The 21,874-nt window shown below is 35.4% G+C and overlaps 3 protein-coding genes across 8 annotated transcripts in view; 2 read left to right on the top strand and 1 right to left on the bottom strand.

The window, feature by feature from the left end:
• LOC132156713 (AT-rich interactive domain-containing protein 4B-like) overlaps window positions 1-12,808 on the bottom strand; it is an 85,303-nt gene extending 72,495 nt beyond the window's left edge. For 2 of the 3 annotated variants that reach the window (XM_059565686.1, XM_059565687.1), the window contains exons 1-2: window positions 12,556-12,808; window positions 4,273-4,332 (exon numbers count right to left, since the gene is read on the bottom strand). In XM_059565686.1, coding sequence (XP_059421669.1) covers window positions 4,273-4,278 — 6 coding nt within the window. In that variant the 5' untranslated portion in view covers window positions 4,279-4,332; window positions 12,556-12,808. The remainder of the gene's footprint in view (window positions 1-4,272; window positions 4,333-12,555) is intronic. The other variant, XM_059565688.1, reaches the window with a different exon arrangement.
• The window catches only part of LOC132156718 (egl nine homolog 1-like), a 339,835-nt gene that overhangs the window by 274,929 nt on the left and 43,032 nt on the right, over window positions 1-21,874 (top strand). The gene's annotated exons all lie outside the window — the stretch shown is intronic.
• Window positions 13,578-21,874, top strand: part of LOC132156719 (geranylgeranyl pyrophosphate synthase-like) — a 30,284-nt gene continuing 21,987 nt past the window's right edge. Inside the window, exons 1-2 of one of the 4 annotated variants that reach the window (XM_059565696.1) lie at window positions 13,578-13,897; window positions 20,227-20,321. In XM_059565696.1, the coding sequence (XP_059421679.1) occupies window positions 20,249-20,321 (73 nt within the window). In that variant the 5' untranslated portion in view covers window positions 13,578-13,897; window positions 20,227-20,248. Of the gene's footprint in view, window positions 13,898-20,223; window positions 20,322-21,874 lie in introns of all 4 variants that reach the window. The other 3 variants (XM_059565697.1, XM_059565698.1, XM_059565699.1) reach the window with 3 other exon arrangements.

Here is a 21,874-nt window from a genome sequence, read left to right as displayed (position 1 = left end):
ATAATGATTTCTGCAAAGACAAACACCTGCATTTACTTTAAAACACATTTGTTTAGCTGAATGCAGTCCAGCGTAACCTCTTCTCACATTCCTCCTTAATACATGCACACAAAGAGCTGGACTTCACAGAGTCCTCAGACGTGTCATTTCCATTTCAGCAGCAGATGAATACCCAGCTCCATCTCCATTCATCCACGCTGCTGCACAGTCACAGGAAGTTCAAAGTCAGCGTTTCTCGCCGCAAGGTGAAAAGAAAGGCTTCTCAGAATGGGGACGTCAACACATCCAGAGGGATGTTAACACGTTCTGCGGAGCAGGCGCCTTGTAAGCACACTGTAAAGTGAGATAAACATCAGTCTTGTTGGCCATTTCTCTATTATAGAAGGGTCTCTTATGAACATCTTAAATTAGCACACACACCCGGACGCTGCTGGGCTCCTCACAGCGCTCAAATGACTGAAGATGTGATGTAATGTCATATAATTACATGCCAAGACAGCTACGAGAACCCGTCGTGCTCACTCAGCTGGCTAGAGATCTCACTGAGCTCTGGACAGTCTGTTATCTGTTGCATACTGGAAAAAAAAGGGCAAGTGCCGACTGAAATTGCCAGCTATGCAACCTGCAGGAGTCCAGGGCCTGAAAACGACAAGTTACAAAGCTATTTCAACGATTGAGGAAACACAAATCAAGTTTGTCAGGTTAGTGGCATCAAATCTTAAAAAAATACTCATGAGGTGTTTGACATGCTTAGTAGAATGGCACAATTAATGGCATTTTCATCAAGAATGCAATTTCTGCTCCTCTCAGACATCAGCAATATTTGGCCGCTGGATATTTATCCACCCTGAAAACAATGCTTTTTAACTGGCTTTTGCATTATATTGCATTGCTAACAAGCCTACACAAGCTTTCGTATTTTTTGGCATAACTGTTGTGGCTAAATCTGCAAGCAAGCCTTCTCTGGCAAGCTTCTGTGTTTCATTTAAACCAAAGATGACATGCATAGACAACATTGCATAACTGTTCACTTTCAGTGTCAATCAGAAAGACCTTTACCATAAAAGCGAGTGATTTAAGGTCAGAGTTAGGGATGGGCAATATGGCAAAAATATAATCTCACGATATTTTATTATTTTATTTTAAAGAAATATCACGATTCATGTTGGTTTTTACTATTTTGGAAGTTGTCTGAGCATTACAGCTAATTTCCACATTATAAAGATTATATATATATATATATATATAAATAAAACAAAAGAATGGTAGATATTTAGGCCAAAGTGGGCAAAGATAAAAATCTTTGTTAATATTTTATTTTTGTTATTAAGAAATAAGAACAAAAGACACACATTATAAATACCCATATTATACAAACAAAACACCAGTGATTTATTTTCAGTGTATTTAGCAGGAGCATTCAAGAAGTAGAATGAACAAATATAAAAATGAAATACTATATAAATTGATTCCTATCAAAGCAATTGTATTAATCTTTCTGAAAGTCTTTCAGTCAAGAGTAGCGAGTGATCTTTCTCTTTGTATTTTGTTGTTTTATTAACATTAAAGCAACATTTCATCCAAAAATATATAATTCTGTCATCTGTATGTCAGTTCTGTCATATATTGTTTTATTTTTAAACCATCATTAACTGAAAGAGTTTCTTTCTTCTGCTGAATATATACTCTATTTTGAAGAACATGAAAAACCATTCAGTTGCTGGTCCACAGTGATTTCTATATTATTTATTTCCTACTATCAAAGTCAATGTTGACCAGAACCTTGCAGGTTTGGTTACCCACATCCTTCAAAATATCTTCTTTGGGATCAGCACAAGAAAGAAATTAATACAGGTTTGGAAAAACATGTGAGTGAGTAAATAATGACAGAAATTCAATGTTTGTGTGAACTATCCCTTTAAATGACAGTTGACAGAATGTTTAGCACTGTCCCTTTAAGAGCTGCACGCATCTAACATACAGGCTAGTGTTGTCACGATACCAAAATTTCAGTATTCGGTACCGATACCAGTGAAAACCCACGGTTCTCGGTACCAAAGCAAAGGACAAAAATATGCTAGTAAAAAAAATAAAAAAACTTTTCATCACGAAGAATAAAACCAATAACTTTTTTAATACTTATTTACAATTGTGTTTAAAGTTTTTCTACAAGTAATATAATTATGAAAAACCGTAAACAAGTTTCACCCAAATTTAATTTGTCTTAATGAAATTTAAACATTTTATTTTTTGGTAAATAAAGGGGATTTGCTATTAAAATTAAAACATGAAAGAAATATTGTGTGATTTATTTAAAAAAAAAAAAAAAGAATTTTTTCAACAGTCGTAGCAGCATCACATACATTCTACTAAATAATAGTGATATTTATAGCACAATGCCGTGAATACCTTTAAACTGAAACGGTAAAATGCTTGAGAAGTGACTCAGAACAGTTCTGGTGCGGTTGATGTATTTATGTCCTCATTGAGACGGCAGATGCTGAAATTACTGCAAGCGTTGCGCGCTTCATACTATAGTATGTAGTAAACACACCATTCAGCGCAGAACATGCAGGATTCAGATTTCAACCAACTTTTACAGATACTCATCCATATGGAAATTTGATTTGATTCATTTATGCTAACTTTGACAAATTCGGTGACTGTGATATTAAAATGTAAGTTTCATTTTCATGACTGGATTTTGAGATTCCGTCTGCGTTTTCTGCATCACGGAAATCACAGCGCTGTATGCGTCAAGAACCGGCTTGACCGGGTCCTCGGTACCACCGGTACTTAAAGAGACCTGCTACCGTCACATTTTCATTTTTGTAGTACCGACTTGATACCAAAGTACCAGGTCTTTTGACAACACTAATACAGTTTCTCTCTCAACTGTTTACTTTCAGACAGAGTTGAAAGAGGTTTACACTGAATCGATCTGAACTTTTGCTGCCGTGTACTGAGACACATGCATCAGTCTCTGGTGTGAAAGAATCTATACAATCAGATGGCCTTCTCTTCCAAAATGTAAGTAAATACCCAAAACTCTCTCTAGAAGAGCAATACAACCTCACAGTCAGTTGAGCAGCTTAATGAAACGCATCAACAAAAGCCTCTGATTTTTCCCTCAATCTCTACAAAGACAGACAGTCAATGGAGCAGATGGGTGAATCACATTGTGATTATTCAAACAACAGATAACAACAACAACAGCCAAGAGAGAATCGGAGCGCCGCCATGGACCAGAGCACTAGTGCGTGACGGATCTCTGCCATAATCTTCAGGATGTCCACCTTGCTGTTGGGCATGAGCATATGTTACAGAGGTGGATGCAAGAAGAGCTGGAGTTGACTAATGGAGCATGACTCAGTGCACACTGCGCCTCCGTGAATTTTTATCACATTCCCTTTTACAGACTGAACCCAGTATATTGTATAAGCAGACCTGGTTTACACTTGTTATTACCATGCTGAAGGATGCACTTTCTATTTAAAATACATGCAGTGACGTTCTATTGTAATCAGAGATGCTTTACTTAATCTGATTCTGTGTGACAAAGCATGCTTTAGTTTCAATATTAGTTTCACTGTCCTGGATTACTCTATTTTCACTGAACAGACGTTTGTTATTTAACTTAGTTTAGTCATTAAGTGCATGTCCAGGACCAGAATTTAACTCTACATACAGGTAACGATCTGGTCGCTAGTCACCTTGGAATCAAAAGGAAAGCATAAATGCTTACATTAAAAACAACTGCACAGCTGACTGGTATTACATTTCCTACAATGATGAATTTATAGATAGAAACCAACCAAATTAAAAAGAAAACCAGGAGGAAGAGCAATGTGTTCATGTTGTCTGTACAGAGCACATATCTAGAGTTAAGTACCATCACCAAAACAACTTTAATACAAAAGCTAAAACTTTAAAAACAGGTAAAAAAGCATCTTATGGATGCCATGAATTCAAAATTGAAGGTTGCTACATTTATTTAAAATCAATGTAGAATAAATGTATGCATTTGTCTTCTAACCTCCAGGAAGACTAAGAACACTAATGCACTTAGAAATACAAAAACGCAAATTGTCCAGTTAAATTAGAACGTCTTTTCCACAATACAAACCACAAATAAATGGCAATAGCACATCGCACACCATTGCTTTGTCTTGCTGTGACAGAAACCAACGTCTAGAGACATTTCAAGTATTTAATCATCTGCCATGCTCCATATCATCGCTATAAAGTGCCCTTAAAATTCAAGACCATTACCTTCATCTCCGTCCACGGTAACGGTGATCCTCTTGAGTGAACTCACTTAAAGATCTTCAGCTGAAAGACATGAAAACACATTTATAATGAGAACAAGACGCTGAACGGATGAGTGAAAAGACTGCTTTGCTGACATGTTTGATCTGATATTAAGTAGGAAAGTCACAGAAATATCATATGTAACCAGTTGAGTTGTTAGAAAGTAGACAGAAAAAAGCTTGAGATGCACCGATTGACTGGCCAGGCACAGCGACTGATCATGTATTGATGTCGTGCTTGACGATGAGGCTCGCACAGCCTGAGTGTGTGAGAGAAACAAATGAGCACAACAGCGCTCATGAAAATTATAGACACATATTTCAGTAGGGGAAAAAAAGAAATGTATAATATATGATTTAGGGAACGCAACATTGCATGAACAGAATATTTCAACACAAACTGCAATGTGATTTTATACAATTGCCGTTCAATAAGAAGTTAAAATTAAGTGACTTACATTTTAAAGCTCAATACTGACTGTTTTTGCACAATTTAGTTGATGAAAATAGTCACAGCTGAACTGTTTTGTGTCTCCAAACAACACTGGTGTTTCATTACTGAATGAATCAAAACGAATCAAGCGAGTACATGATTCAGTAACCCATTCATAAAAGACACTCGCATTGTTTTTTAATGAACCAGCCGTTTTATTGAATCTGTTGAATGAATGACTAAATGACTCACTCATTCAAACAGTCATTTGCTGCCACCTACTGGTTTGGTTTCATATTTAAAACTATCATTGCATTTTCCCGAACATTTCTTATTTGTATGTTTAAAAATATGTAAAATATGAATCTTATGAATAGGGATGCACAGGTTGACCGCCATGAATCGGAACCGGACGGCTTTTGATTAAAATACACGATTGGCAATCGGCCGGTTTTTGGTCTTTTTTCGGACGATTTTTCCGAAAGTGCGCTCGCGTGCACAGAATACATTGTAATGGTTCGCTATGTCATTTGTGTGGAAGAATTTCGAAATCTGTGTGCAGGACACGGGCAGCCGTTCAGCACTGGAAATGCAGAGCTTCATGTCTGAAGCACAGATAGCAGGAAGCGAACAGCCATTGTTGTACTGGCGCAAAAATAAGAGTCCCTTTTCTGCGCGCACTAAAGCTGCGCGAGCGTATACTGTATCGGTCCGCGCCTTGAACACAAGTAGACCGTGAAGAGATGTTCAGCTCAACTTCTCACGTGTTGGATGAGAAACGAAACGGACTAAACTGTGACAAAACTGAAATGCTTTTTTTTTTTTTTGTAAAGTAGAACTTGCATACACGTTTGAAAAGCCAGAAGTAAACGTCATCTCTGCATTAGGATGATTATTTTTATTTTACCTTGAAATTACATCGAGATAATTTGATTTAAAAATCACCTGCTGTAGAACATTCATCCAATTACATTTTTTAGGGTAATGATTCACATCTATATTTTTTTACTTGAGACAATAAATTATTTATTTTTCATTGGCTCAAGTACAAAAAATATAGATGTAAATCATTACCCTAATTTTTTTTTTGGAAATACTTTTTGTATCTTTGTTTTATTCGCACCAACATTATTTGATTTTAACATTTTGTAATAATGTATTTATATAGCATACTTTTATTTAGTCTAACTGGTAAAGACCTTTTTTTTTATTTAAAAGCAAATTTAAAAACTAAAACAAATACTGAACGCTGATTAAGAAACATCTCATGAACTATGCAGTTATTGGCTTTAATTTCACATGGTTACAGTTAATCTTTTAATTTAAGGCCAGTTCTCTGTAGTTTCAACCCAATTCAAAAACAAAAGCTAAATGCTGATGTCTGTACCATAGGGCTGGACGATTAATCGAAAAGTAATCAAAACCGAAATTCATAACCTCTAACCGACGTAATTTTCCCATGCCGGTTATTTCGGTTTTTGTAATCCTGTTAACACTTCCCCGTTAAAAGCATACTAGCGCGTACGTGTAGCCACATGACTCTGCCCCGTCCAGTCAGTGGCATAAGAGCAAAACACGGAGGTGAACGCCGGTTAAACACATAGTGATGGCGCACATAGTGATGTAATCGCTTGAATTTGGACATTCAAGCGATTAGATCAGTGGTCTCCAACGTGGTGCCCGCGGGCACCGAGTCTCTGAGTCGCCCGCCGAGCACGTTCTATAAATAGCCTGAATTGTAATCTTTCATTTTTTTTATGATAATGGCATAAAATGAGAAAATAACTATTGGTGACATTTCATATACCATTAAAACATAATAAAATAATTCAATAATTCAAAAAAAAAAATAGAATCTGCACGTCTCTCTATCTCTCTCTTTCTGCGTCTCGTGCGCGCACCTCTCTCTCTCGCTCTTCGTCTCGCGCGCGCGCACCTCTCTGTCTCTGTCTCTCTCTCTCTCGCTCTGCGTCTCGTGCGCGCACCTCTCTTGTTCTCTCTGCGTATCGCGCGGCAGAGGAGCAGCGTTTTAATTTAGTTAAACACAGATATTATGTTGCTTTTCTAATTTTACATGCAAGTATGTAAAGTATATCATTCAGTCACTATTTCATATTTATGCCGATGATCTTTCTCCCTTTCCCCTCGTGATTTTGTCTATATCGCGAATATAAGACGACCCCCCATTTTTTAGGACAAAAAAGCCTATTTTTAGGACAAAAAAACTACGGTAATTATATATTCAATAGTCATAAATATGACTATTGAATATATAATTACCGTAGTTTTTTTGTCCTAAAAATAGGCTTTTTGTTGTTATACAACAACAAACTGTAATATTATATTATTTTTCAAAACTTTAAACTTTGTGTGTGTGTGTGTGTGTGTGTGTGTGTGTGTGTGCGCGTGTGTGTGTGCCTATATCAAACAAGTAGCCCTCAAGACTATTTTATCAATTCAGGGAGCCCTCACTCACAAAAAGGTTGGAGACCCCTGGATTAGATGATCGGATGTGTATTATTATATCGAGCTACCATGTTCGCGCAGCTGCATTGTGGCACGAACACTCATATAAACAGGAGCTGTGAAGATCGCCTGCACAGAGGAACACGGAAACTAGTTGTCAGCGCTGTCCTGTGATTTATCACTAAAGTAGCTTAGAATCTCAAAACTTATTATAACATGTTTGAGTGCAGCGCACATGAAGCACAAGCGCGTGCACAGAGAGCAGCAGTCGCGCTGCGGGTTCCCGGTTTGTGTCCATGTTTTGTGTATTTTAACTGTAGAAAAGGTTGTTCCGAGTCGAAACTACGATACAGAAAACTACATCAGTATATCATCATAAACGCAGCCGTTTTTGTCTTACGTGAACATAAACAGATGAGAAAGAAAACACACGTGCAGTATTTTCGCTTTAAGAGACAACAGCCTAATAAACGCGCTGCCTGTCATTAATGTTAATCAAAGAACAAAAGAAAATCATTCACTGATCTTAACTGAATATATTTAATAACTTAACTTGATTGATTAATCTTTATTTTATTTATAAAAAGAAAACTATGCAGTATTTTTAAACTTTTAATTACAGTTTCTGTACCTGAAATTTTGTTTAGTTATATTTATTTATGATATTGCTAATTGATTTGTTTGTTCCTATCTTATTACTGACTGTTTACTTGTCTTTAACACTTTAATATTTGAAATTTATATTAATCTAGTTGTTTTTGCTATGGTATTTTTTTAATCACAGGCAAAATTCCTCTTGCAGTGTTTTGTAGGCTGCTGATTTTTGCTCATGTTATTCAGCTGCAACAGAATGCTTTGTAAAAATGTTTGACATCTAAATATTTGACTTTTTTTATATTGGATTTTTTATTGAAACTAGGCATCGATAAGAATCGGAATCGATGAGCAGAATCAGAATCGATAAAATTCAAATGATACCCAACCTTAGTAAGAAATGTTACGAACATAGATAAAATAACTGCTGATAGTCAATCATATTTACAGTACAAACCTTGTCAGTGACCTATGAGGGCAAAAAAACAAAACAGAAACAAAATAATCGTTCATTAATCGTAATCGAGGTAAAATGTTCAATTAATCGAGGTTTTGTTTTTAGGCCATAATCGTCCAGCCCTACTGTACCATCTATGTTTGTATTGAATGTAGGTTACTTACTGTGCAGTTACTGCTGTTAATTTCAGATGGTTACTGTTATTGTTTTCAATAGCCAAAAGCCAGCTTGGCCTATTAAATACCAAATAAACATTTTGTTTATGCACACTTTCCTTCTTTCTTGTTTGTTGTTTAAAGATAATAAAAAAAAAAATCGGAAATCGGAATCGGCCAGTTTGCTTGTTAAAAAAACAGTATTGGAATCGGCCATGAAAAATCATGATCAAATTGTTAAATGCATTTATGACACCTCCGCTTCATCAAAGAGTCTGTGTAAATACATCTAATGCCACTTCAGATGCAGCTTCTGTGTTTCCTGCAGTGGAAAGATTGAGCTTGCTGATACTGATTTCATTTGAATGGTAACCGCGCAACAGTTTCTTTTTATTCAAACTGAATTAATTGAAACAATGTAAGAAGTTGACGTGAAAGATGACACATTTAATAAGTATTTAAGAAACAGTGGGAAGTGACAGATCTGTTGTGTTATATACACCAACTCCTTATCAGTTGATTGTGATTTCTACCTCTTTTCTAGCGACAGAGCACTTTATTTTGAGAGTTGTTTGAGTGAGAGAACATCTGTAACTTTGTCCACATTGGGGGAATTGTAATGTTTAATATATTTTATGCTAAAAACATTTTTTTTTTTGGTAATGTATAAAAAGTATACATTTTTGTTTGTATATGTTGTCAATTATAGTTTTTAGAAAGAAAATCTGTATCGGCAGGTCATGCTTAAATATATTTAAAAAATCGGAATAAGCCAATAAAAATGCATTGGGTTCTCTAAAAAAATCTATTATATTTACCCATCATGCTGGGCTTTTTGAGATTAGGAAATGTGAATTAATTGAGATCTACACAGAAACACATGTGCCCAACAATGTTCCCCAAATGTGCCCTAAATAGAAATACTTCAGATTTGTTACTCAAACTATTTGAAATTAAAAGCATAATGGTAGAAGAACTTGGTTGGTAATCAGCTGGTTGAAAGGTTTCGTTCATTAACTACAGCAATTGTACTCTTGATCTAAGTTATTTGAGTCTCAAATAAATGACTAATAAGTAATGCAACTGGTTAATTGCAGCTAGATGTTTGTATTTTTGCAATGAAAGCCAACAGTGCTTGAGTGTGTGCTGTGACATCTGCAGCTCTAGATATACTTCATGCAGCTGATCGAGACCATTAAAGCTGTATGTGAACCGTTTAGAATACACTTATTCAGCCTTGAAATCTAATACATCTGTGATTAACATTTACATTTTCAGACAATAAAGACCAACTTAAAACTTACATCAATTTCAAATTAGTACAAAATTTGATAAATCATAATACTATAACAATCATAGTGATCCTAGTAATACATTTTATATTTTATACAATTTATATTTAAGTTGTTTAACATCAAATCAACCAATTTTCAGAAACTGCATAAATGCAGAAAAAGCATAAATCGGGATGACAGCCAAAACATTAAAAGTCATGGATGTATATTTACGGAGTAATACACTATTACACTATTCTGTAAGGGGGGGGGGGGGGATGGGGGGGGGGGTCAACATGACTTTGTTTGCTATGCCAATAGTGACAGTTCTAATATGGGAAAAAGCTATTTATCTGTTTTTTCCACATAGTATGCATGTAACTCAAAAAGCATTAAAGATATCTTAACATCCTTTCAGATTTTAGTTCTTAGCACTTTTTCTTTTATTTTCCTATTTTTAAGGAATTACATGGTTAATTTCCAGAGATACAGAGAGTTCAATGTGGCTCCATGAGCAAATTGTTAAATTGTACACATTTTCAGTGGTCAAAAACCAAACCAAGTGTGGGTCACAAAATTATTAAAATATATATATATATATTATTATTTTTTTATTTTACTTTTTTGCTAAGGACCTCTGGTTGAGTTGACATGGAGTGACCATTTATATTTAACAGAATATTTTATCCAAAGTGACATAATGAGGAGCAACACAAGTTAATATGAAAACAATTATTGTAATAATCTATGGAAACATAACCAGGTAGTTGCCTCTAGATGTTAGAAAGTAGCTTTATGATTGTATGTTAGCAAAAAGGAGGAAATATAACTGGTTGTTAACTCTTGTCTGGTTACAAAAAGGTTGTAGGTTCACATCCTGCAAGGGTTGATCACCATCAATCACCATTGTTGTGTTCTTGATCAAGTAACAGAAAAACAGCAATACTTCTGAAATACAAATATAGCCCGGTACATCTAATTTGAACAGCATTTCCATTGCTAATTTTTTTAATTTCATATTCATAAGTTGATTTCAATGATAAATGTAAACAGTGTGAACCAAACGCAGCATTATTAACTCAACGAATTGTGGCCAGGATTTGTCAACCAATGGCAGTCATTGAATTTGGACGTGGACACCTGTTTGATAACAGTCTTTGCATTTACATTTCCTACAGACTAAAAACAAGAGTCCAACTGTTTAATAAAAGCCACTGTTTGCTAACTTCTATCAGAATTGTCGCTGAATTAAACCAACCCCCATCCCTTCAACGACACGCCCTCTTTCCGAAACCCCGCCCTCCTCAGACATGTCAGCACAAAATGATTGATGGACGAAGCGTTTCTCTGATTGGCTAAAACGAGGACGGGCCGCTCCCCTGACTCTGTGCAGTTTACACAGAGCCTATGGCTGTCACAGAGACTGTTGTGATTTGACCAGACACCTATTCAGTGATAACAGACGGGTAATAGGGGCATTTTATTTGTGGTATTTTGAGAAAAAAATAGCTTACAGCACCTAAAAGCCATAAGTGCTGAGCTCTTCGCTTCCACAACTCTTTGGTCGGACTTGAGGAGTCAGCATTACAATCGAATAAAACAACTAGTGTTAAAGTATAGAGAAAGTTAAGCGTCGGTCGAGTTAAACTACAGTAGTCTGGCGTGCGCGTGTTCGCGTAACGTCGACTGCGCTACAGCATTATGACGCCATTTCTGTGCCACACAACTGCAGTCGATTGACATCGACATTCTTAACATTGCGACGTTCAGTGCTGCTTTGAACGTACAAAGGAACGAAATCTCTCTATGCCTGCTCTCCATTATGTGTTGATGAAGTGGGACGATAGCGACAAGGCGATTTCGAATAAAGCCAAATGTCGCGATGGGGGAAAAGGCACGCTAACTAGACGGTTAAATAAATCACAAAGAGCTTTCGGTGTTTAAATGGAGGCGTGCAACACGATCAACACAATGAACGATCCTAACAAGGTCAAGCTAAACGGGGTCTGTACAACTTGCTCCGATCGGGGAAATCGGACTTAACAGTTATTTGCTTTCGACATCAGAGAATGGAAAACAAATGCGTCGCTGTGAGACGTAACGACACTAATGTCGCCTCAAACAATAACTGTCGCTCCCATACGTTCTTCTCTAACATCCGTCTCGTCGAAACAGAACCTTTAATCTGCGCAAATGTAACTGTCTTCTAGTGATGAGAACTGTAGCCTGCCTCGCCAGCCATTTCTGATCACGCTCAAAGATCGACGTCGAGGTTAAAACATTATAAACATCATAAACACGGCGATAATGGAACGCGTTGGAATCGCAAACTGCGACGACGTTGATTTATTCTAAGAGGAGACGATTGTTGCGGGAGAGTTCGCGAAACACTCCAGATTCATAACATTGTGCCCTGTCAGGTTTCAACGCTTTTAGTCGAAACGACTCTGTTCGATCGCACAAAGCCTTACGTAAGGCAGTGTTTTTCCCCATCAGCTATTTGATGCCGAGCAGCGAGAAGAAAGTGGTTGGGTCTTTTCGCGAATTCCAACACAACATCTGATCTGCTGTTACAAGTGGAGACCAAAGTTGGCCAATCTGCAGCATCGACTAATAACAAACTAATAAAGGCGAACAAAAAGTCTCCCGCTGTTTGAATGAACACTATTTTACGTTGTAAACAGTTTGGCCCGCGAGAAAACCAGGTTTAAAAAAAAACGTTGGTCCGCAGAGCTACGCCTAACCGTCAAAATAACGAATACATGACATTCGCGTAAATAATGCTAATTGAGAAGCTCGAGATGGTGTAGTTTTCGATCGATCTCCGTCTCCATTAAGATTTTATCTGGTCAACACAACGTCCTACCTGATATATCCGACCGATCGCGATGGTAAATTAGTAATCCATTGAAGAATCGTGGAAAATCACCGACGATCAGCGCTGGAAACGTCGTCCGAAAATATAGGGAAGGTGTCGGGATGCGAATCCGACAGAATCGCTCCGCAATCGCACTCGTTTTCGGTGGTAATCCTCTCCGCTTCTCAAACGGACTGAAGGAACACAAACCTCCCACTGTGGAACCACCCCGTCCGCTTTCTATTGGAAAGTAAACTCGGCGTTCCTTTAATCGCAAAGATACATGGGACTTGTATGTTTTGAATGGAACATTCACGTTGGGACTACAGAACACACAATGATAACGTAAACTACATTTCCAATAATTCAATAGCGAGTGGGAAATATCGCCAGGCTCCGCCCACTTTCAAGCGTCTGCTCTTTGCATACAATTACATTTGATGATGAAAAGTCTAAACGTTTTTTTTGAATAAAAGAAATAAACAATCACCCGGTTCTTATTCGTTATATGTTTTAATTTAATATAATTTACTGAGGCACATCAACGCGAAAGCATTTGCTGGCATGTTTTTTAAATTAAATTCACGAAAATGTAGTACTAACAACATTCAGTGTCATCTTACACAATCTAGCACTACATCTGCACAAAATACTTTATATTTTCTTATAACACAGTGGTGAAAAAGGTCCCCAAATATCAAAGTCGTATTCTTACATGGGTACTGATGTAAGGTACTTATATATTAATATTTAAGTTGTGTATATATATATATATATATACACACACACACACATATATATATATATATATACACACACACATATATATATATATAATATTTCTTAAAACATTTGTAGTTGCATATATATTTTGATAAATATTACTAAAGTATATTATTAAAATACATTCCTATAAAAACATAAAACGTTTAATTGAAACTACATCTCCCATGGTTCAATGCTGCTTCAGTGGCAACTTCAGGCTGCGTAAGGCTCCGCCCACTTTCCCGCGCCTGCGCTCTGTGGAGTTCATGGCGTATTTAAGCGCGAGCAGCAGGGATGAGTGAGCTTCCTGTCAAACCCAGACGAGACAGATCAACTGAAAGCTCTCTGGCGCGTCATAAAATTCTTTTCTAAATCCATATAACGGGATATTATAGTAATAAAGAGGATAAGGTACCGTTTTTATCGCGTTTTTAGGGAGCTGTGAATCGAAGTGGAGTTAAATTGTCGTCTTTGGCTAACTGGCTAATGATAGCGAGCTGGCTGTCATAAGAAAAACAAAAAATTGAAAGCGGAAGCGTTACGTGCTGGATTACCAAAGCGGAAGTGCAGATTTTCGATCTGAAAGGTGGGTTTTTGAAACAAGATTTTATAATTAAATATACATTTATAACAATATTAGTACTAATGTACAATAATAATAATAGATGTTATTGTATTTTATCACTGTTATAAGTGTACATTTACAATAATAGTAATTTATAATAATAATAATAATATTTTACAAAACATAACTATCATTATTGCTACCATTAGTTCTTATTATTATAACTGTACATTTTAATAAGATTTGTTGTTACTATTTTACTACTATACGTTGATAATAGCAATAATAACAATGTTATTACTATTACAATTATTCACGCATTTTATAAAAAGACTATTGTAATTATTATTTTTTTTGTCAAATGTACTTTTGTGAATATTAAATGTAGCTATATTAAGCTTGTTTTACAAATAATTAGTTCATTTTCGTCATAAAAGGAAATTTAATTATGATAATCATTTTATGCCAAGTATTAAAAAGTAAAGAGATGCCATTGTATGTTTGCTGATAATACAACAAGGCTTTTTCTTCAAACCTCATGGTGAAGACTGAAAGCTGTCAGTAGAGAGCTGTTGTTGTATCATGTATGATTCGGTTATGTTTTCATCACTAGCTTGAGGAAAATCCAGTCTGAAAACCCATAAATATGGAGATGCTGATCTTGTGAATGCAGTGTTTATAGGTTTAAAAAAGGGTTTAGGAAAAACTTTTAGACCAGACATGTCCTAGCATCGTCTCCTTCCAACCTAGATTTTTCTTTCTGTCAAATATCTTACGATTTGGACATTTTTCCACATAATTCTGAATTTCTGAGTATATCTCTTGCAATTCTGAGCATGCATTTCTGTTTGTTTTCTTTCTCATGTGACTAGCTTTAAATATGCAACTTAAATGCATAAAAGTGGACATAAACCACTGCATAATAGATGGTAACAATCATGACATCAAACATTTGGTCGACATGAGTTTTTTGTTCACATTGGGTCTCACACACTTTCGCACATACTTGTGCATGAAACCTACAAATCATGATTCACTGAAACATTCATACAACATTTCATTTAAATGTTTTCTAAATATAAGAAAAAAATAAAGGAACAGCTGAATGCACACGTACACAAAATCTAATCTCTAATCTATATGTGTCCCTAGAGCACAAAGCAGTCTTTATTCTCTAGGATATATTTGTAGAAAAAGCCAAAAATACATTGCATGGGTCAGAATTATAGTTTTTTTTTCTTTTGTGCCAAAAATCATTAGGATATTAAGTAAAGATCATGTTTCATGAAAGAGTAAGAAAAGCTACGTTAGACTATGTACCCATACAGACAGCTATTGAAAAAAGCTCTAAACCGGGTCTGTAAAAGGTGTTTTATTGTGTATGAACTGATTTTGAGGACTGCACGTGGCATTGCACAAAGATCCAACAGTGCAGTGCATCTGTAGAATTTAAAATCAACAACAAAATAAATACAATTACTTTTTGTTGCATAAACATTACCAAAGATCTGGGTTAAGTCTGGGTTTTAAATGACAACATGACTGAATAGCAAGTATGAATTGCTTCGAAAACGTTCCATAAAACAGTAAACCTCATATTTCAGCCTTTAAATAAAGAAAGGGGTTAAGTTAAAATGATAATTGTTAAATAATTTACATGTAGCCAATTGTATCTGCTCCTTAAATAATTATAGATACCTTATCCGAATTGTTTGGATGTGTAGAAGCCACAATTTTTTTTTCATCAACAGATTAAAATTTACAGCAGGGCATGCAAATTTGGTCCGTTTTTTTGGCCAGTGAGAAACTGCACACAGGCTGAATGTAAATGTAATTCTCTGTAAATCCTCTCTCTGACAGCAGGTGGCACTTTTGGAACAGTAGAATAAGAGCAGTTTTCTTTAGGCCTACTTTATTAGATATTACATGCAGCGAAGATTAAAACAATTCCATTGAATCTTTTTTATAAGGACAGCCAGAACCTTCAGAGGTACATTTATATCATTAATCAATGCATGTATTCATTTGTATAATTCTCTTATCACTCCTTCAAAATCAAAAAGTTCTGTCATGTTTTGAAATCCAAACCGAAACTAATGTTTGACATATCATCAATAACATTATAATACCATTCATATTTTTTACTTTTTTATAATTTAAGGAAGAAACCAATCCGATGTATAGTTGACTCAAGACTATAGAAAAGCACTAAAGGTTTTTTCAGTTAGTGTTTTCAGCTTGTTTATTTTCATATAAAAATAAGGCATGCAGTTGCACCAAACAATGTTATAAACATCATCCAATGTAAATTTGTGATAATCGATATGAAAACATGTAATGTATACGTACAGTTTCATTATCGAGGTATTAAATCCACATCCAAGGTTTCCCGCTATGTGTATCATGTAGTGACACGTGTCAAAACAAACACCGTGCAGTGTCAGTGATTTGTTCTTGCTTTGTATAATAACAGTGGAGATTATCAGCCACTCAAGCAACGGACACAACATGGAAAAACTATCGGTATGGATATTTGCCGATAGATGCTAATCAACTGGGAAAACGAATCAATTGCAAAATCTAAGCTTGCAAATCTGAGAAGAAAAGTCAGAATAACAAGATATAGACACACAATTCTGATGTTCTTTCTTGCGAAACTAAACTGCGTTTCTGAGTGTTAAATCAGAATTGCTAGAAAAAGTCATAATTGTACACTTTAAGTGTTGCAATTAGTGGTCAACCGATATTTGGCATTTTTCAAATATAGGCATTGTTCGATAAGTTTTTCTGCTTGGCCGATGTGTTCGAGTTGGGACTTTTATTTTGATGCACACAGTGCTCACAGTCTCTCTTGTTCGTCATCGTCTTTAACAGTTCTGTCTAATACAGATAGATGTCATAATCAGAACAGTTAAACAAAACGATTACTTTTATGTTAGGTCTATTAGTAATGGAGAGGCAAAGATTATAATACATTCTCATTTGCTGTCAGCATTAAGCAAATACGTATTTATATAAATTAAACAAATCTTTGAATGACTAAAGAACATTTAATTTCACAAACCTTGCAAACTCAGTCGAATCCAGCTGTGAGATCTTGTGAAGTGTTCTCTGTGTGAGAGTCGGTCCATGTGAATTGAACGCTTTAAACTTTAAACTCGTGATTTCAAATTATGCTGCACTTTATGCATTCGCCAAAAATATATATTCATGTCATTTTCACTGTGTGCTGTATGTAAAATGAGTGTTACCCTGGCTTTATTTGAAAAATATGATTCCCAGTGCACACAAACTTCCCAGAATACCCAGAGTTCCCTGTTAATTACCGTGTACCCCGTTTTCCAAGATATCGGCATCGACTGTCAAATATACGCATATCGGTCAACCACTAGTCATGTGTTAAAAAAAATAAACAGTACGCAGTTTCAGTATATCGGCCACTCAAGCAACGGAAACACGGAAAAACTATCCATGCCATTAAACTAGGAAAAATTGCAAAATCTAAGTTTGAAAATCTGAGGAGAAAGTCAGAATTACAAGATCTAGACACACAATTCTGACTTTCTTGCTTGCTTCATCTACTTGCATTTCTTGTTTCTGAGTTTCAAATCAGAATTGCTAGAAGTCCGAATTGTACACTTTTTAAGTGTTGCACTTACCTTTTTTAATTACACTTTACCCCGTAGCGGAAACAAGCTTCCACAGAAAACCCCTCTCATGGTTGTTGTTTCCTGTTTGGATCGGTTTCGGGCTTTAACAGGCCTAGAAGAGACGAGCGTGTCTGTTTGAGTGATGGGATGCGACTGCAGGATCATGTCGCTGTTGTATCCATGAAATTGTTTATGAGTCGAGTGCTGCGCTTTTATGACAGCGACATGCCGTGATAAATTGTTCCCATTGATGCACTCTCCTATTGTTTTGTGTCACAGATATATCTCATTGAAAGTTACATTTCCTCTGAAATTAAGAATTGCATCACTGTAGCTGATGTTTTTGAGCTTGTAAATATTAAATGACTTGCAGATAATCCAACTAATGTGAGTGTTCATTGTGTTTGTACAGTGACTAAATAGGCACTACAATTACACACCCGAAGGTTTAAACAGCAACAGTTCATCTGGTCACCATGTAGGATTATTCATTCAAAACAATGAGTCATTAATAAAGCGGTAAGCTTTAAGCTTAATATACTAGTTATTTTTAACCATGGTTATTACTTTTTATACAATGGCAGCAACAGCAACAGAACACACCAGTATTCAAATAATAGTTACATTTGAGTCATAATCAGAATAAACTAATAATTTCAAGCATTTAAGCTTAAATTCCTTAACTCTATATGTAAATATTCAGGTAATATTATGTTACAATAATAAATACATTTTGAATGTTACAATATGGTCTATATTCAAATTAACACAACTTTCTGTTCATCTGACTAGTGTTGTCACGGTACCAAAATTTCAGTATTCGGTACCGATACCAGTAAAAATCCACGGTTCTCGGTACCAATTTCGGTACCAAAGCAAAACACAAAAATATGCTAATTAAAAAAAAAAACTTTTTAGCACTAAAAATAAAACCAATGCCATTCTTTATACTTATTTACAATTGTGTTAAAAGTTTTTCTACAAGTTATATAATTATGAAAAACAGTAAACAAGTTTCACCCAAATTTAATTTGTCCTTTAATTTATGAAATTTAAACATTTTATTTTTGTTAAATAAAGGGGATTTGCTATTAAAATTAAAACATGGAAGAAATATTGTGATTTATTTCTTTAATGAATGCATATTTGTCATTTTAACTGAACTTAAGACTGGTGGTGATGCTTAAGATATTTTTGGTCATTGAGGGTTTCTGTAAAAAAAAATAGTAATAGATCATATTAATTATTATTAAAAGATAATACTGCTACTAATTCTACTATCATACTAATGTATATACAATGCACTATGAATTGATGAGCTGCTGGGTTCATGAATATTAATCACGTTGTCTGCGTTCGGTCAAACAGCTGCGTTCGTTCGGTGAAATAGATCAGCGCCAGCCAATGAAATTGCCATTTGTGCATTAGCTCCGCCCACTACCGGAGAAACCGGTATGTCTTCTGCTTGTTCAAAAATAAATATGAATAATTCTAAATGAACTCCATTATTTTGACAGGAGAAGACAACAAAGAATAGTTTACATATAGCGTGTCGATTCAGCGTGGTAAGACTCTCGCTCTCTCTCTCTTTGCATGTGTGAGAAACAGCGCTATCAGTAAAGAAACGGAGAGTCGAGTGCCTTCACAAAGAGTTTACAGAGCATCAAATACAGGTGCGCTGTGCGTCCATTGAGATGAACTGAAAAGTTCAGATCGCTTGATGGAGAGAGAACTCTGAAGCTCAGATGCTGAAATTAATGCAAGCGTCATGCGCTTCAGTCTATGTAGTAAACAAACCCGCTCGTCTCTGCCATTCATTAATTTACACAGAGACGCGCAGAACACAGATTCATATTTCAAACAACTTTTGCGGCTTAACATTTACACATACTGGTCCATATGGAGATTTGATTTGATAAATTTATGCTAACTTTGACAAATTCCATGACTGTCCATATTAAAATGTAAGTTTCATATTCATGACTGGATTTTGAGATTCCGTCCTCGTTTTCTGCTTCGCGGAAATCATAGCGCTGAACCGGGTTTGAACGGGACCTCGGTACTACCGGTACTTAAAGAAACCTGGTACCGTCACATTTACATTTTTTTGTACCGACTTGGTACCGAAGTACCGGGTCTTTTGACAACACTACATCTGACAATACTGAAAAATAAAAGGCATCCTTGTTTTCATATTGTGCAGCACAACTGTTTTCAATATTGATAATAATCAGAAATGTTTCTTTAGCATCAAATCAGCAAATTATAATGATTTCTGATGATCATGTGACACTGAAGACTGGAGTTATGATGCTGAAAATTCAGCTGTGCTTCACGGAAATAAATTACATTTTATAATATTTCACAAAAAAAACAGCTGTTTTAAATTGTAAAAATATTTCAGAATTTTTATTATTATTTTTTTTGATCAAATAAATGCAGCCGTGGTGAGCAGAGGAGCATAGGAATGTCTATACATTTCTTTCAAAAGTAAATTAAATTGAGGTCCACTAAAATAGGTAAAAAAAAATGAAGCCCTGCTTACTGTTGGGAAAAAAACCCCAAAGCTTCCCAAAAATGCATGCATAATCTTAGCAGATTACTAGGAAGTAAAGCAAATCAAATACAAGAGAAGATCCTGAGCGGTCACCTTCCCTGGAGGCTGTGGTTAACGCTCGCGCTCTTCTTCTCTCTCAGCAGGTTTCTTTGTAGAAACGGAGGGATGGATGGAGACGAAAGAGCAACTTCTGAAAGGATTCTTCTGGAACCGTACAAGTACTTGTTACAGCTGCCAGGTAAGAGAGCATCTATAGGGCATTACGCATTTATTTTTGGCTGCATACAGTACAGTGATGAAGGAATAAATCACTCAAAATACATTCATTTACTCACCATGAGACTTTCTTCTGGGGAACACCAGGAAAAACTGACAAAATCTTCTCTTTGGAATAGAAACCGACTGAATTTTTAGGTTGTTATTTGATAGTTTGACAAAATGTAAACTATTTTGCATATGTGAAATGAATAAGTTAGAATTAGAATATTATCATTGAGTTTAGACTTACATTTCAATGGACTTCAGAAGAATTGTAATATAGTGCATCAGTATCTTTTACAGTTTATTCGCATATAATAATATAGCCGTGGTAAACATGAATGGTCACTGTATGAAAAAACTAAATAAAAAATCCTTTATGTGGGTCGAAGACGTCAAGATGTCCCCATCAAAAGAAATTTACATGCATAGAAAGCACATCAAATGTAAGTAAAGTGTCAACTTTTAAGGTTTCAAATAAGTTTTTGGACACTATTTATGTACAAAATTTTATTCATTATTGTACATATTAAAATATATAAAAGAATAAAGCAGAATAATACATTGTATTGTGTTTTAAATGAGTAAAAAAAAAAATACTTACCATTACCATTGGGACAAATCTAGGATAGTGGCAAACTTTTTTGAAATGTTAAAATACAGCTAAGTAGTATTTGGGGTGAAAGTAATTAGTCTTTTATAGGATGGCATTTCAGTGGCTCTCTTCTGTAAATCAGGGGGAAATTTATGAGATTTATTTTTTGATTAGAAAAACAAAAAAAAATTGCAATTAAATTAAACTGAAAACTTTTCACATTTTATTGGAAAAACAACAACAATTTAAAGCAGTATTACACTTATTGTTTATATGCTTACACCTTTTTGTCTTTGACCCATGACTAAAGAAGAAAGTCATGTGTTTGGAACAAGATGAGAAAACTTTTCATTTTTGAGTGTATTTTTGCTTTAATGTTGCTGAATGTCTTTGATATTAATAGCTTGGTCTTGGTCTTGTAATAAATGTAGGTTAAATGATATTTTAAGAATGGCTTCGCTGTAGGAAAAGTGCTTTATGGAGATGAAGTGGGATTTTATAATGAAATGAGTTGAGTTCGCTGTACTACGGTAACTTATTACACAATTATGCAGCAGTCCTAAATGAAACTAATAATGTTTGCTGAAACTTTATTTTGATTTGCTCTATGCTGGTGTTACAGAATGGTGTAGTGCTAACGAAGGATAATAGTGCTAGAGGAGGATAGTGATCAAAATAAGGAGTTTACTGGATGACCAAGAAGATAAGGTTACATATAGGTTAGAATAGACATTCACAATACGATCTCTGGTTAACATTCACATACATTCAATAACGATAAACAATCACGGATGAGGAGGAACTAAACAGAACGGGCATTTATACACAGAAGGTAATGAGGGAACTGGAAACAGGTGGGGATCAATCACTTAACTAAAACAAGAAAAGGAAGGTGACCAAATAAGGAAACAAGTTCATAAACGTGACAGTTGGATTAA

The sequence above is a fragment of the Carassius carassius genome, chromosome 14 (genome assembly GCF_963082965.1).
Source record: "Carassius carassius chromosome 14, fCarCar2.1, whole genome shotgun sequence".
In the NCBI taxonomy this organism is placed as follows: domain Eukaryota; kingdom Metazoa; phylum Chordata; class Actinopteri; order Cypriniformes; family Cyprinidae; genus Carassius; species Carassius carassius.
Note: the sequence above shows the minus strand (reverse complement) of the source record. Positions and strands in the feature narration are given on the sequence as shown.